This window comes from Lynx canadensis, chromosome B1 (assembly GCF_007474595.2).
Source record: "Lynx canadensis isolate LIC74 chromosome B1, mLynCan4.pri.v2, whole genome shotgun sequence".
NCBI classification, from domain to species: domain Eukaryota; kingdom Metazoa; phylum Chordata; class Mammalia; order Carnivora; family Felidae; genus Lynx; species Lynx canadensis.
Genome location: NC_044306.2, coordinates 160584847 through 160602791, shown reverse-complemented (window position 1 = coordinate 160602791; position 17945 = coordinate 160584847). Strand labels below are relative to the sequence as shown.

Here is a 17945-nt window from a genome sequence, read left to right as displayed (position 1 = left end):
TCTCAATGACTTAAAGCAATAAACATTTATTTCTCCCTCCTGTCACAGTCCAGTGTGAGATGGCTTGGCCTCTTCTGTCTTTTAGCTATACCATCTAGAATATGTGGCTTACAGAATCACTGCAATAAGGGAAGAAGGGAATGGAGCAGGCACATTGGCCCTGGAATTGATACTGAACACTTCTGTTAAAATTAGACATAACTATTCACATGGCTGTAAACAACTGAAGGGAAGCTTGGAAATATGGAGGAACGCATGGGTACTTGGTGAGCACAAACTCTGCTATAGGTAGATTCAGAACAATCAGGGAAGGTTCAAAGGAGCAGAGTAGGGAAGAAAAAGGGTTGAGTGGTACTCAAAGTATACTTTGCCTATTTCATAGTTTTCCCAAAGCCAAATATTCCCTCTGAAATTTATCTGTATGATCTCTTCAGAATCCAGTGCCATCAAGCCATTTACAAATTAACTTAATATGAGAATTGAGGGGTTTTCCCATTAAGTGTGCGTTTTATCTGGGGTCTTCTGGAGACAATATGCTCTTGGTTTTATTGCAGATTTATTGTCTTTGTTACAGTATGTATTATATTAGCCATGATTCTAGGAGAGAGAATTTTGGGTCCACAATATTTTTGAATACTTTGAGCTTTCGGTACTCTTCAGATCACATCATATAGTGCTTTGGGTTTTTCCCCCCTAAGATGGGATTTGTTTGAGTAGGAGTCATCTAATATAACCATGTTTGTTAAGCATTTTCTCTGAATTAATCAGCTGGTATTTGTTAGTTTTTTTTCTAGGAAGAGAATCCAAGACCTTTCTAGGCCTAAAAAACAATGGGGAACCCCAGATAGGTAAGACAACATTACATAGTCTTGTTTGTGATGAGTGTATTCCTTACATTAGATAGGTAAGTATTATTCTTACTTGCCCACTAACTTTGTATCCTAGGTTTAGTCACCTCTCTGCTCAGCTGAATCCACTGAACCAGTATCCTCCCCTCAGTTAAGTCAACATATGGAAGGCTAACCCTAAGTCAGTAGTTCTCAAATTTGTCTGCACATAGAATCACCTGGGGACATATAAAGCACTGATGCCTGGGCCCCATCCCCAGAAATCCTAATTTACTTTGTCTAGGGTGCAGCCCATGCATCGGGAGCATTAAAAGCTCCCCAGATAATTCTAATAAGCATACAGATTTGAAAAACACTTTGAAAATCTTGTGTTCATCCTTTGGGTTCAACTTTGCTGCTCCTAACACGCTGTCTCTAAGCCTTTGCTTAGAGAACACCTGTTCTCTGAATTTCCAGCCGATTGGACCCACTGTCCTCCTAACCTTGGCCACAGGACTCCGCCTTTTCTTCTTTGGCTCCTGAGTAAAGCCTTAATTTTTTTCCTTTTTTCCTCATCTTTTATTGCTTAAAAGAAAAATAATACATATTATTTTTAAAGCAATTTTAGGTTTACAGAAAAATTGGCCAAAAGTACACAGAGTTTCTGTATTACTACCCACTCCTCTTGTTTCCCATATTAGCATCTGGTGTTAGTGTGGTACATTTGTTACAACTGATGAAGAAATACTGACATACACTAAAGCCTATAGTTTACATTAGGGTTCAATGTTGTGTGTTATACAGTTCTGTGGACTTTGACAAATGCATGTCATGTGTTCACCATTACAGTATTATGTAAAATAGTTTCACTCCCCTAAAAATTATCTGTATTCTACCTATTCATCTCTTTCCTTCTGTGCCCCCTTTCCAAAATCCTGGAAACCACTGATTTTTTTTTTTTTTTTTACTGTATGTATAGTTTTGCCTTTTCCAGAATGGCATAGTTAAAATGATATGGTATATAACCTTTCCAGATTGACTTCTTTCACTTAATGTGCATTTAAGATTCCTCCATGTCTTTTCATTGCTTAATAACTCATTTCTTTTTAGCACTAATTTGATTATCCATTCATCTATTGAAGGATGTGTTATTTCCGTCCAATTTTTGGCAATTATGAATAAAGATGCTCTAAACATTGATATGCAGGTTTTCATGTAGATAAAAGTTTTTAACTCGTTTGGGTAAACACCTAGGAATGCAATTTCTGGATCATATAGTAAGAATATGTTTAGATTTGTAAGAAATTGCCAAACAGGGGCGCCTGGGTGGCGCAGTCGGTTGAGCGTCCGACTTCAGCCTGGGTCACGATCTCGCGGTCTGTGAGCTCGAGCCCCGCGTCAGGCTCTGGGCTGATGGCTCAGAGCCTGGAGCCTGCTTCCGATTCTGTGTCTCCCTCTCTCTCTGACCCTCCCCCATTCATGCTCTGTCTCTCTCTGTCTCAAGAATAAATAAACGTTAAAAAAAAATTAAAAAAAAAAAAAAAGAAATTGCCAAACATCGTCTAAAGTTTCTGCCAATCCCACCATCAATGAATAATACTTCCTGTTGTTCCTTCCACATCCTTACCAGGCATTTGGTGTTTGTATTTTAGCCATTCTAAATGTGTGTAGTGGTATCTTTCTCATTGTTTTAATTTGTAACTCTATAATGACATGATGCTGAGCGTATTTCACATGCTTATTTACCATCTGTGTATCTTCTTTGATGAAGTGTGTGTTGAGCTCTTTTGCCCACTTTTTAATTGGGTTATTTGTTTTCTTATTGTTGAAATGTAACAGTTCTTTGTATATTTTCAATACCAATCCTTTATCAGATGCTATATATTCATATATTGAATTCATATATTCATATGAATAATTCATATATTGAATTCATAAAATTCATATATTGAAACCTAATCCCCAGTGTGATGGTATTAGGAGGTAAGGCCTTCTGAAGGTGATTAAATCATGAGGATGGCATATGCATGAATGGGATTAATGTCCTTATAAAAGAGACTTCAAAGAACTCCTTACCCCTTCAGCAATGTGGGAACACAGCAACAACATGCCTGGCTATAAACCAGAGAGCATGTCTTCACCAGGCACCAAATCTGCTGATGCTTTGATCTTGGATTTTCAAACCCCCAGAATTGTGAGGAATAGACTTCTGTTGTTTATAAGCCACCCTATCTATGGTATTGGTGTAGTAACCTGAATAGATTAGGACATCAGATATGTGCCTTGCAAATATTTTCTCCTAGTCTGTGGCTCATCTTTTTATTCTCTTATCAGTGTCTTTTGTAAAGCAAAAGTTTTTAATTTTAATGAAGTCCAGATTATCAATTTTTTCTCTCATGGATCATGTTTTGCTTGTATTTTAAAATGCATTGCTAAATCTAAGATGACCTAGATTTTCTCTTATGTTACCTTCTAGAATTTTATAGTTTTGCATTTACATTTATATCTAAGATACATTTCAAGTTAATTTTTGTGATAGGTGTAAGGTATGTTTCTAGATTTTTTTTTTGTATGTGGATGTCCATTTTTTTAGCACCATTTGCTGAAAAGACTGTCTTTTGTCTATTGTATAGCCTTCAATCCTTTGTCAAAGGTTAGCTGACTGTATTTGTGTGGATCTATTTCTGGGATCTCTCTTTTTGCATTGATCTATTTGTCTATTCTTTCACCAATATGATTGTCTGATTACTGTGGCTGATTACTACTGATTACTACTACTGAAGTCAGGTAGTAGCAGTCCTCTGATTTAGTTCTTCTTTTTCAATATTGTGTTGGCTATTCTGGATCTTTTATCTCTCCACATAAACTTTGGAATCAGTTTGTGACTATCTACAAAGTAACTCATTGGGATTTTGATTGGGATTGCACTGGATCTGATGACCAGTTTGGAAAGAACTGACATCTTGATAATATTGAGTCTTTCCACCCACGAACATGGACTCTCCATTTATTTAGTTCTTCTTTGATTTCTTTCACCAGAGTTTTATAGTTTTCTTTATATGAATCTTATACATGTATTGTTGGATTTATACCTATGTATTTCATTTTTGTTCTGCTGCTAATGTAAATAGTGTTATGTTTTAAATTTTAAATTCCAATTTTTCATTGTTAGTGTATAAGAAATCAGTAGAATTTGTGTATTAATGTTGTATCCTGCAACTTTGCTATAATCTAAAATTTTCATTTTTAAAAGGCTTGTTTTTAAACGTTAAGAATATAACATGCTTAAATACTCTCTTTTTCATGGACGGGTACATACTCATATACATTGATGAGAGGCATGCACTGATAAGAGATGTGTTAATGAATATTGCTAGAACTGTTAGTAATCTTAGAACACTTCTCTCCAACCTGCTCCTTTTCCATTAAAAAAATTTGAAGGAGTGATTTAATTAGACAATTGAGCTTAGAAAATCTAAGTAACCCAGCTTGGGGGTACCCAAATTGGGATTTGAATCTATGTTCATAGCCCACAAAATCCATTTACTTACATTATATCACAATGGCTGTTTTAGAAAGATGTGGTCCCTTTGATTGCATGGAGAATTAGAGCCAGGAAGATTTATTTGAGGCTATTACAAAATGTAGGAGACAAATAATGAAGGCTTGTCCTAAGAGAGTGGCTTTTAAGGTTACAAGAAAGGTTAAAGTCAAGATAAAGATGGGCAGGACTTAGTGACAAATGAAGAACCTGAGGGAGAGGAGGAGTCAAATATGATTTCTAGGTTTCTGTTTTTATTTTTATTTTTTTTAATTTTTATTTATTTTGAGAGAGAGAGTATGTGTGTGCATGCAAGCTGGGGAGAAGCAGAGAGAAAGAGAGAGAGAGAGAATCTCAAGCAGGCTCCACACTGTCAGCACATAGCCTGATATGGGGCTCAAGCTCAGGAATCCTGAGATCATGATCTGAGCTGCAACCAAGAGTCAGTCACTTAATCGACTGAGCCACCCAGGTGCCCCTTTAGGTTTCTGCTTTTAGAAACAAGGTGGAAAATGCTATTACAACTGCAAAAGGAAGCACAAGACGGGGGCAGGTTTGGGAGGAAGATAGACTTAGTCATGTGGGATGCTTTTGAGACATTCAGTAAGTATTTGGAAGTGTAGATTTAACACTCAGGAGAATACTTGAGAATTCTTGGAGATACTGTTTTGGAAACATCAGTATTTAGTGATGTATTTTTTTTTTTTTTTTAATATTGAGGAAGAGGGAACCCTGGGGCACATGCCATTGTTTAAATTGCCAAAGAGATACTGCCTAAGGAAACTGAGAAGGAGTAGGCTAGAGAATTAGAAGACAGATGTTAGCTGAACCTATTGTGGTAATCATTTCACAGTACATGCTGTATACCTTAATCTTATACATTGATGTATGCCAATTATTTCCCAATAAAACTGGAAGAGGGAGAGGGGGAGGGAGAGAGAGAGAGAAAGAGAGAGGGGGGAAATGAATCAGGACAGAGAGGGCCTCAAAAGCCAAGGAAGAAAATTATTAAAAGAAAAGTGGAACCTTTGAGGATACATTTAAAGAATTTGTGGTTGACCAGACTGACAAAGAAAGATTAGAGACCAACTCATAAATCTTCAAGTACATAAAGCAGTTTATACGGATAAAAGCTAAATAAATATTTGTTATAATAGGAGAAATTATAAGAATTTCAGAACAATCACACTCTGGAAATAGACCAATGAAAGCTGTTTTGTGTTTTCTGACTCTGGAAATAGGTAAGACTAGAGATTTAGCTGTTCAGAAAAGGATGACTGAACACAGAATTCTCCAGAACCCATTCTAGGTCCCTTATTCTAGAATTCTAGGGGTGTAATTGTGCCAGATTTTTGTTATATTTCATAGATCCATCAAACAGGTATGATATGGATAAGAATTCTATGCTCTGGGGTCAAGTCCTCATCATGGACCATAGAAGATTAAACACTTACTTCCTTGGTTTTATTAGCTATGTAACAGCTAAACATAAGTGATTTTTTTAAATTTTTTTTAACGTTTATTTATTTTTGAGACAGAGAGAGACAGAGCATGAATGGGGGAGGGTCAGAGAGAGAGGGAGACACAGAATCTGAAACAGGCTCCAGGCTCTGAGCTGTCAGCACAGAGCCCGACGCAGGGCTCGAACTCACGGACCGTGAGATCATGACCTGAGCTGAAGTCGGACGCTTAACCGACCAAGCCACCCAGGCGCCCCAACGTAAGTGATTTTTAAATGCTGTCAGAGTAGAGTGAAGAGTCATCTGCATAATATGTTACTTTGACATTTGGTTATTCTCCCTACCTTCTGATAAACATTGTGTCCACGTTTTTCTCCACTGTACAGTCTCTGCTCTTTCTTTTCCCACTGATCCTTCTCTTCCAGCTTACTTTGAACCAGATCTCCTGCCTTTTACATAATTCTCAATGCTTTTAGTTCGTACTATGTGTTTTCTAGTTTTTAATGGCCAAGGTTTCAAGCAGATAATGATCTCATAAGGTTTCCGTTCCTGGGAGGCATCATGAGGACCATATATTATGAGCCTGGTTTAATTGCTGTGTCTAAAATACCTTTTGCTTTGAATTTGAAACAGTGAATACAAAACCAATATACACACATTAATATTGAACGACACAGGTTTGAACTGGTACCCAGATTTTTTTTTTGATACATACTATAAAATTACTGTAAAATATTTTCTCTTCCTTATCATTTTCCTTTTTAAAAATTTTTTAATGTTTATTTATTTTTGAGAGAGGCAGGGGAGGGGCAGGGAGAGAGGGAGACACAGAATCCGAAGTAGGCTACAGGCTCTGAGCTGTCAGCACAGAGCCCTATGTGGGGCTCGAACTCACCAACCGCGAGATCATGACCCAAGCTGAAGTCGGATGCTTAACTGACTGAGCCACCCAGCGCCCCTCCATATGATTTTCTTAATAACATTTTCTTCTCTCTAGCTTACTTTATTGTAAGAATACAACATATAATACATATACAAAGTATGTGTTCATTGACTATGTATGTTATCAGTAAGGTTTCTGGTCAACAGTGGGCTATTAACAGTTAAGTTGTTTGGAAAGTCAAAAGTTGTATGCAGATTTTTCAGCTGCATGGGGGTTGTGCCCCTAACCCCTCATTGTTCAAGGGTCAACTTATATATGTCACCTTTGCTTCCTAATCCCCGACTCCCTTAGCCTTTCTCACCAGAGCTTTGGTATTTACCCCTAAGATGCTCCTCACTTTTTCTATTACCACTGATACCCTCCTGGCCAAGTCCTATTGTCTTTTGTTTTTGTTTTTGTTTTTCTTCAGTTTCCATTCTTGATGTTTAAGTTATATTTAACACTTTCTTATAATATTTGATGCAACTTGTCTTGGCAATCTTCCTCTCCCATTCCATGGTGCTCTTACCTCTATCCACCAAATCTTCTCTTTTGGAAGCATAGTTACTGTCTTCCCCAATGTCACTCCCACTGTGGCCCTCATCACCTGAGGCCCCAACTGCTGCTGTAGCCTCTTCTCCCTGCAGTCATTCTCTCCTCTCCACCCTGTTTCACATTACCATCAAGTGAGTCCCCAGTTTTCACCATTCTTTCATTCATCAAAGTATAATGGAACACCTGTCATATACAGCACTAAACTATCCTAGTGAGATTGCTCCAAAAGATTAAGTCATGTTCCCTCCTTTGGATGAACATACAGGCTGGAGAGGCAGGCACTCTTTGTCAAAACCGTGGAAGACCTTGTAAGCCACAGTAAGGAGCTGGGACTCCACTGTAAAGTCAGTGGAGACCTTTAGCGTCTTAAACAAGGAGGTGACTTGATCAAATTGGAGTTTAGAAGACTACTCTTGCAGGTGTGTGGACAAAGGAGTGGGGATGATGGGATCTGGACAAGGAAAGCAGCCACAAGGATAAGGAGAAATGGATACATTTAAGCCATATTTAGGAAATGGAATCCACAGAATGTAGGGGATGGGGATATTAATTCATTGATTAATATTTCTAATGGTGACTCTGGCTAATGCTTACAAAGTAGAGAAATAAATATTGTGTACAAAAGTATTGACAAAGTTAAAAAAAAGAGCCTTATGTTTTATTTTTTAAGTTTTTACTTATTTTGAGAAAGAGAGCACAAGCATGTGCATGTGTGCACGTGTGCATGAGTGGGGGAGGGGCAGAGAGCGAGGGAAAGAGAATTCCAAGCAGGCATCATGCTGACACAGTGCAGAGCCCAACATGGGGCTCAAACCCACGAACCATGAGATCATGACCTGAGCTGAAATCAAGAGTAGGATGCTTAACTGACTGAGACACCCAAAAACAGGGCCTTCTAAATAGATAAGCTCAATGAATTGGCAATTTTAGTTATGTGCAAAGTTAGGTTACCAAGGCACCTTCTTCTGACTCCTTGGTGGGGCTTTTAGAGTCTCCTGCCTGCCCCACCCACTGCAGCAATGCTACTTAATTATTTCCCAGCATGACTTTCTGCTTCTGTCCAAACATTGTCTTGACCAATACTGTCTAAACATGCTTTGATCAACATTTGATTATTCCCATTTCTCATGGTTACCCCAACATGGAACATGACTCATTTCTGGCAATCTGTGCCTTTCACTTTCTTCCTTAAGCCTTTCAGGTGAATTGCACACCGATTCTCCTTTTCTTTTCCCCCTCTGCACAGTAATCATGCCTATTTTACAGACTACAAAATCTAATGTCAGTAAATACTTAGCTCACTGCCTGGCCCACAGTATTTCAGAAATGGAAGCTATTAATATTACCCTGATACTGTTTTGTTTTCTGACTTCCTGGTACAGGGCTTCACCCACAATGGAAGCTCAATGGAGATAGATGGCATGCCCATTTTATGTTGACCTGATTATAAATTGCAGTGTTAATTATACGATGGCAGAAACAGAACTCTCTAATTTTTGGTCACCACGTTTTAGGACAGGAGGTAAAACAATCTTATTTTAACTACCATAAATAGTTGATCTGTTTCTGATGCCTGGAAACTGTTACATTCTGTAATCAAGATAGTTCTGGAAGTGAAGCAACATCAGTATAGAAGCCACCAAGAGCCATTTCTAAGATATCCATTAGTAGTGAATTCCTTACCATTTGATTTTCTGCTTTTTAATAGAAAACTGTTTTGGGGGAATCAAGATCCTATTCGCCCTGTTTCCCAGTTTGCTTTGAAGGCTCAGCTGACCAAAAGACTTGAGGACCTTGCCCATCCCAAGGAAGTCTCCCACCGATATGTACCTAACAGGTTAGTTAGTGTTTGTGTGCTATCAGGTTACATTAGCAGGAGTCCATAGGGAAAATGACACAGAATCTAGCCGTTTTATCTGAAAATGATAAATTGTCCAAACTATAGTAGAAAATTATTGAGGATTAAGGATTCTATGTATTTCCTAATCTGATTCTACAGTAAAACTTTTCCAGAGCAAGATTAATATTAGCCATTATAAACTTGTATTATACTGTATAATGTTTTAGATTACCAGGATTTTGAGTTTTTAATAAAGTGGTAGTATTACACCAGGGTATGTACCATATATAACATTGTTGTACATGAACTATTTATACATGCAACTTTTCGTGGATTTTGTATACCACCCATGGGCTTGATTACCATTAATTAATTACTACATGTGAAGGTTAGAATATTGTTAAGGCTTTTGATACCCATTGCCAGTTTGTTTTTAATGCGTATTTGTTGAATGACCAGGCTTTCTGTTGGTTGGCTCTTTGAGGGAAGACTCTGGAGCAAGGGAGGGAATGGACTCAAGTAGTGAGGGAGGTTAAAGTAACAAGAAAAAGTTGAAGATACCATTATTTACCTGAAGTTTGGTTTCCAAGATAATTGATGTGTCCACTTTTCTCTTTTTGATATACAACTTTAGTCAAAAGTCAGCAAACTTTTTCTGGAAGGGGGCAGATAGTAAATTTGACCATAAAGTCTCTGTTTCAACTACCCAAGTCCACTACTGTAGTAGGAAGCAGCCACAGATTTTATATAAACTGAACATGTCTGTCTTCCAATAAAACTTTAGAATTTTTGCATCTATGTTTATGAGGGGGATTATTCTGTATTTTTCTTGTAGTGTCTTTGTGGTAATGTTGTTTCTTGTAATGTCTTTACTCATTTTTGGTAATGCTGTCTTCATAGAATCAATTGGAAAATATATAAAATTGGCATTTCTTGTTTATGTATTTCATAGAATCCACAGTGAAATCATCTGCGTCTGGAGTTTTTGAGTAGGATGGTTTTTAATTATAAATTCAATTCACGTAATAGTTATAGGGCTGTTATAAATTTGTCAAATTAACACTTGTTAAGTGGAGCATGGGGTCACAGTTCAACAACAGATCATAACAGAATTTGAAATAAAGAAGCTTACTACTCACAGGTCCTAGAAGAAGTACCCAGCATGCCTCGAGGAGTCACATGGGCAGGTTAGGACCGAGGGCACATGTCTTATTAGAACCTGCAGGTGGAGTGCTTTGGGTTTCCCAGGCAAAGGCCAGATTCATCAATTCAAACCAAAAGAGCAGGGTGTTGGTAGGCTCCTTGGGAGTCATATCTGAAGGATGCATAAAAGGAAGGCATTGAAGGTCAGGTGACGAGGACTGTTGCTGAAGTCCTATCAGGAATGTATATTTACTTATGCCTCTGTGGACTGTTATCTAGGGCATGTGCTTGTGAGAGGGGCCTGTATCATTTTAAGGTCCCTAGAGGCTGCTTGGCCAAACAAAATGGGTGCTGAGGCAGGAGTACCATGAAGGGGCTTAGTTAAACTCTTGACAAGGGCTATTAAGATTATATCTTTCTGAATGAGTATTGGTAATGTGTATCTTTCAGTTTTAAAATGTGTTGGCATAAAGTTCTTCATATATTTTTTTATTTTCGTTTCACTTACTATCTGTCCAATCTCTAGTGATTGTCTATAAGAGACTAAGAAAGTATTTGGTTTTAAAAGTAGTAAATTTCCTCCTCTCACTAGTGTATTTTTTGGTCTATTTAGAAGATGCAATTTGGGACGCCTGGGTGCCTCAGTTAGTTAGATGTCCAACTTTCACTCAGGTCATGATCTCACAGTTCGTGGGTTTAAGCCCCTCATCAGGCTCTGTGATGACAGCTCATAGCTTGGAGCCTGCTTTGGATTCTGTGTCTCCCTCTCTTTCTGCCCCTCTCCCCCTCATGCTCTATCTCTTTCTCTAAAATAAATAACAAACATTAAAAAAAAGAATTTAGAAGATGCAATTTATTTATTACAGAAAATTAATCTGTTTTGGAATAGGATATTAGAAGCCAGCTGAAACTTGATGGCTGCAACTATTTCTGATTTCTTCCTATGTGGAAAATGGCTCAGCAGTAAAGGGGTAAACTATCATACTTGCTCCTAGGCCTAGAGCTGGAGGTTAGTGTTAAAAATTACTATGATAAGTCTAATTCATATTCACTTCACTCAGTTCTTTTCTCTTCTACAACTTTCAGGGCTCAATATTACTACAGCTGTGGTAGAGAGTCTATAATCTGGGAGATCCCTTCTGCTGCACTGTTTAGCCAGCCATCCAAAAGGATCCAGAAGCTGGCACTGCCCAACAGATTCAAGAAAGAATATCTATTAAATAGGTAAAGTACCTTGACAATCTCTATAAATTCTAACTTAATTTGGTTAAATCTCATAATATTTTATCTATTTTAGTGTATGTGGTTTTATGAACTAGAAGTCCACTTATGTTCAAAGAATCAGGGTAAAAAGATCAAATATTTGCAGCAATTGTAGGTAATCAGAAGGTTATCATCAGTAATTACATTGGACTCAAATTGTGAAGTTGAACTATGCACTGAACTTAGCATCATTAGTCAGTTAAAAGGAAATATGCAAATGAAAAATTACAAGTTTTTGCATTTTGTAGAATTTCATGTTTCTCTTATGCCTCTGTGACTTTTCAAATGTTGCTCCTTTTGCTTTGAATGATGAATTTCTGCTTGTCTTTAAAAATTATTTTAATGTTTTTGTTTTTGTTTTTTTTTGAGAGACAGAGAGAGAGAGAGAGAGAGACAGAGTGCAAGTAAGGAAGGGGCAGAGAGAGAGGGAGACACAGAATCTGAAGCAGGCTCCAGGCTCTGAGCTTTCAGCATAGAGCTCAACATGGGGCTCAAACCCACAAACTGCGAGATCATGACCTGGGCCGAAGTCAGATGCTCAACCAAATGAGCCACCCAGTTGCCCCTCTCCTTGTCTTTAAAAGACAATTTTTGGGCACCTGGGTGGTTCAGTCAGTTAAGCATCTTGATTTCTGCTCAAGTCATGATCTCACAGTTCAGGAGATCGAGCCCTGCATATCGGGCTTTGCGTGGATCCTGCTTAGGATTCTCTCTCTCCCTCTCTCTGCCCCTCCCCCTCAAAATAAATAAAATAAACTTAAAAAAAATTAAGTAAAGACAGCTTAGGTGATACTTCCATATGGCAGCTAAGATTGTGATATGGTTCTTAAAAAAATGCTAAGTTACATTAATGGAATATATACAGTGTACAGTTACAGGGAGGTGATGGTCCTAGCCTATACTACTTTAGTCAAGACATAGTAGGTGGATGTTTCCACTTATGGATGTTATTCTTTAAGAAAATGATACTTATGCTAAGTGAAATGTCATACAGAGAAGGACAGATTCCGTATGTTTTCACTCCTGTGTAGATCCTGAGAAACTTAACAGAAGACCATGGTGGAGGGGAAGAAAAAAAAATGGTTAAAGAGGGAGGTAGCCAAAACATAAGAGATTCCTAAAAACTGAGAACAAACTGAGGGTTTATGGGGGGTGGGAGGGAGGGGTGGGTGGGTGATTGGGTATTGAGGAGGGCACCTGTTGGGATGAGCACTGGGTGTTGTATGGAAACCAATTTGACAATAAATTTCATATTAAAAAAAAAAAACAAAAATAAATAAAAACATTTTTAAAAATTAAAAAAAATGATATTAAACTTGAAACTATGCAGAAGGAGCTGCATGATATTTTGAGGCTTCTGGAAATATGTTACCTAAAAAATAGTTAAGAGAAATGACATGGGTAGCTTAGAGAAGAGACCAAGGAAGCAGTGATAGCTGTGTTCAGATATTTAAAGGGTCAGCATCTGAATGAGGAAAAGGAGGTAGAAGTAAAATTACTTTGTGTTGATCCTAAAACTAGATGTAGAACAAGGAATTTACAGAGCAGGAGGTATCAGCTAAGTGTAGGAAAATCTTTCTGACTAGCTAGCCAATAATGGAAATGTTTACCTGGAAAAATCAACTGCCATCGTTCCCACAATCCCTGAAAGTGTTCAAGCATAAGCTGGAATTATGACTTTACATGAATTTTAGAAGATTCCTGCATTTCAGGGAGAGATTGAACTGGGTAACTTGAGTCTTTTTCCATCATAGAATCCAGCAAAAGAAGCCCAATTCCTCCTACAAAATTTCATTTCCTTATTTATCAGTTTGTGCAACAAAATCTGCAGATTTAGTTAAAATAGATATATAATTTGTAGTTACATATCTATATTTACTTATTTATTTTTACTTTTATTTTTTCTATATCTATGTTTATAATCCAGAGGAATACTTTAATATTTCACCACTTTTTGAGAGACCTGAATTTGATGTTTCATATAAGTGAAACCCCCTTGAATGCTAAAACTTGCTTTATTTTTAAAAGTTTGTTTCCCTACTTTCCTAAGCAGGAAACATACATATAACCTGCTGCTAAACATACATATAACCTTTGTTCATTGGCTTGAGATCTTTATTATGAACATCAAGTATGTACTTCAATACTGAAAACCTCCCAGAAGCTGTTTAAATATGAAGTACAGTTTTTTATTAGGCTAAGTGGTCTGACTTCTTGCTTTTAGACTATTAGATATTTGTTTCTTATAGTTTTCCTGTCATTTCTTTTTTTTAACAGGGGAATAGTCTCTAACTAGCCTCTTTTTAAAAATTTAATTTAATTTTAATTCCAGTGTAGTTAACATACAGTGTTATATTATTTTCAGGTGTATAATATAGGGATTCAATAGTTTTATGCATTACTCAGTGCTCATCATAATAAATGTACTTTTAATCCCCATCACCTATTTCACCCACCCACCTACCTCCCTACTGGTAACCATCTGTTTATTCTGTATAGCTAAAAGCCTGTTTTTTTGTTTTGTTTTGTATTTTTTTGTTTTTGGTTTATCTCTCTCTCTCTCTCTTTTCTTTTTTCCTTTACTGTTTGTTTGTTTTGTCTCTTAAATTCTATATATGAGTGAAATCATATGGTATTTGTCTTTCTCTGGCTTATTTCACTTAGCATTATACTCTCTGGATCCATGTTGTTGCAAATAACAAGGTTTCATTCTTTTTAATGGCCAAATAATATTCCATTGTGTGTGTGTATGTATGTGTGTGTGTGTGTATATATATATCTCACATCTTCATTCATGGATATCTCACATCCATTGATGGACACTTGGCTGCTTCCATAATTTTTTTTTTAATTTGAGAGAGAGAGTGTGCATGAGCAGGGGAGAGGGGCAGAGGGGCAGAGGGGCAGAGGGGGGAGGGAGAGAGAGAGAGGGAGAGAATCTTTTTTTTTTTAGTTTTATTTTTTATTTTCTTAAATTTACATCCCAGTTAGTTAGCATATAGTGCAACAATGATTTCAGGAGTAGATTCCTTAGTGCCCCTTAGCCATTTAGCCCATCCCCCCCCCCCCCACAACCCCTCAGTAACCCCCGGTTTGTTCTCCATATTTATGAGTCTCTTCTGTTTTGTCCCCCTCCCTGTTTTTATATTATTTTTGTTTCCCTTCCCTTATGTTCATCTGTTTTATCTCTTAAAGTCCTCATATGAGTGAAGTCATATGATTTTTGTCTTTCCCTGACTGACTGATTTCACTTAGCATAATACCCTCCAGTTCCATCCATGTAGTTGCAAATGGCAAGATTTCATTCTTTTTGACTGCTGAGTAATACTGAGGGAGAGAATCTTAAGTAGACTCCACACTCAGCATAGAGCCTGATGCAGCACTTGATCCCATGACCCTGGGATCTTGACCTGAGCCAAAGTCAAGAGTTGGATGCCTAACCTACTGAGACACCCAGGAACCCCTGCTTGCATAATTTTGACTAGCCTCTTTTTTTGATTCTATGCATTAGAAACAGATAACTAAGCTTGTTAGAATTGTGTGAGGAGGAAAAAAAGCAAGTGTTTAATGAAGACACACCAGGCTCGCCAATAAATGTATTACATGAGCTTGAACTTTGGGACATGTATTTTAGTGATTAACTAGAGGGGCTCAACAGCAGACTTGAACAGTCAGAAGAAAGAGTCAGCAAACTTAGATAGGTTAATTGAGATTATCTGAGGAACAGAAAGAAAAAAAAAAATGAAATAAAATTAACAAATCCTCATGACCAAGTTGAATTTGTCCAGGAATGCAAGAATATGTTGGATTCAACTTACTATAATCAATATAATACATCAAATTAACAGAATAAGAAAACCAAAACCACATGATCATTTCAATAGACTCAGAAAAATCATTTGACAAAGTTCAACACACTATAAAAATACTTAAGAAACTAGGTATAGAAGTGGACTTCCTCAAGCTGATAAAGAACATCTGTAAAAAAAAAACCCACTGCTAACATAATAATTAATGGTAAAAGACTGAATGCTTTCCCCCTAAGATCAGGAATAAGACAAGGATGTCAATTCTCACCACTTCTGTTGAACATCATATTGGAGGTTCTAGTCAGGGTGCCATTAGGCAAGAAAAAGAAGTAAAAAGCATTCAGGTTGGAAGGGAAAAAGTAAAACTACTTTCTCTACTCATAGTTCACACGATTAGAAAATCTTAAGGAATCCATATTAAAACTATGGGAACTAATAAATGAGTTCAGGAAGGCACAGAGTCCAAGAGCAATATACAAAAACAATTATATTTCCATTAGCAATTAACCAATCTGAAAATGAAGGTAGGAAAACAATTCTATTTGTAGTAGCACCAAACAGAACAAAATAATACATGTAATGCAATAGTACTCAGCCTTAAAAAGGAAGGAAATTCTGATACATGCTCCAATATGAATGGACCTTGAAGACATTATGCTAAATGAAATAAGTCATCCACAAAAGGACACTGTATGATTCCACTTATAAGTGGTACCAACTGTAGTCACATTTGTAAAGAAGAAAGTAGGATGGTGGTTAGCAGGGACTAAGCTGGGGGGGAGGGGGAATTAGTTGTTTAATTGGTATAGAGTTCTACAAGATGAAAAGAGTTCTGAAGATTGGTTGCACAACAATGTTAATGCATTTAACATTACTGTAGCAAATACTTAAGAATGGTTAAAATGGTAAATTTTATGTTATATGTATTTTACTACAGTGAAAAATAATAAAATAACAAAATACTTAACAAGAGAAGTTCAAATTGTTGAAAGAAATTAGACTTAAATACATGGAAAGACATTTCCTGTTCATGAATTGGAAGTCTTAATTTTGTCATGATGGTACATTTTTCCAAATTGATCAACATAATGTAATCCCTATTGAGATTCCAGCTGCCTTTTTTGATAGAAATTGACAATGCAATCTAAAATTCATAGAGAAAAGCAAAGGACCCAGAATAGCAAAACAAAACAAAACAACAACAACAAAAAAAAAAACCTTGAAAAATAACAGTTATTTGAAAACTTATTTAAAAGCTACAGTAATCAAGACAGTGTGTTACTGGCATAACAATAGACATATAGATCTACAGAATAGAATTGAAAGTCCAGAAATAAACCCTTATATTTATGGTCAATTGATTTTTTAAAGTTTATTTATTTATTTATTTTGTGTGTGAGAGAGAACAAATGGGAGAGGGGCAGAGAGAGGGGGAGGGGCAGAGAGAGAGGGAGGGACAGAGGATCTGAAGCAGGCTCTGTGCTGACAGAAGAGAGCCCTATCCAGGGCTTGAACTCATGAACTGTGAGATCATGACCTGAGCTGAAGTTGGACACTCAACCAACTGAACCACCCAAGTGCCACTCATCAATTGATCTTTGACAAGAATGCCAAGACAATTTAATTGGGGAAGAGTAGTCTTTTAAACAAATAATGCTGGGATAACAGGATATCCATATGAAGTTGAACCTCTACTTCACACCATACACAAAAATTAATTTAAAATGGATCACAGACCTAATTATAAGAGATAAAACTATAAAACTCTTAGAAAAAATAGACATAAATCTCTGTGACCTAAGCAATTGTTTCTCAGTTATGACAACAAAAACGTGACAAAAAAATAATAAATTGGATTTCATCAAAAGTGAAAGCTTTTGTATATCAAAGGATATCATCAAGAAAGTAAAAAGTAAACCCACCAATTGGAAGAAAATATTTGCAAGTCATATATCTGATAAAAGAGTAGTATTCAGAATATATATATAAAATATTTAGAACAGTGCAAAAAAGACAACACAATTTAGAAAATGAGCAAAGGATTTGAATAGACATTTCTCCAAAGAAGACATACAGGTGAACAGGAAACACACGAAAAGATACTAAATATCATTAATCATCTTGGAAATACACATTAAACCACAAAGACACCACTTCACACCTTCTAGAATGGCAATAATAATAACTAATAGGAAATAATATGTATTGGTGAGGATATGGAGAAATTGAAACCCTTATACATTGCTGGTGGTAATGTAAAATGGTGCAGTTTATGTGGAAAGCCACTTTCTAGTTCCTCAAAAGTTAAAAAATAGAGTTATCAGGGGCATCTGGGTGGCTTAGTTGTTTAAGTGCCCAACTCTTGGTTTCAGCTCATGTCATGATCTCGGAGTTTGTGAGATTGAACCCCACACATTGAGCTCTGCGTTCACAGCATGGAGCCTGCTTTGGATTCTCTCTCTCTTTCTCTGCCCCTCCCTTGCTCATGCATGCTCTCTCTGTCTCAGAATAAGTAAACAAACATTTAAAAAATCAGTAAAAAAAATAAAGTTATCATATGATCAGCATTCTACTCCTAGGCGTGT

The 17945-nt window shown here is 36.8% G+C and overlaps 1 protein-coding gene across 1 annotated transcript in view; it reads left to right on the top strand.

The window, feature by feature from the left end:
- The window catches only part of THEGL (theg spermatid protein like), a 61992-nt gene that overhangs the window by 25300 nt on the left and 18747 nt on the right, over positions 1–17945 (top strand). The window contains exons 3-5 of the mRNA XM_030311948.1: positions 783–848; positions 9014–9142; positions 11375–11512. Of these exons, the coding sequence (XP_030167808.1) occupies positions 783–848; positions 9014–9142; positions 11375–11512 (333 nt within the window). The remainder of the gene's footprint in view (positions 1–782; positions 849–9013; positions 9143–11374; positions 11513–17945) is intronic.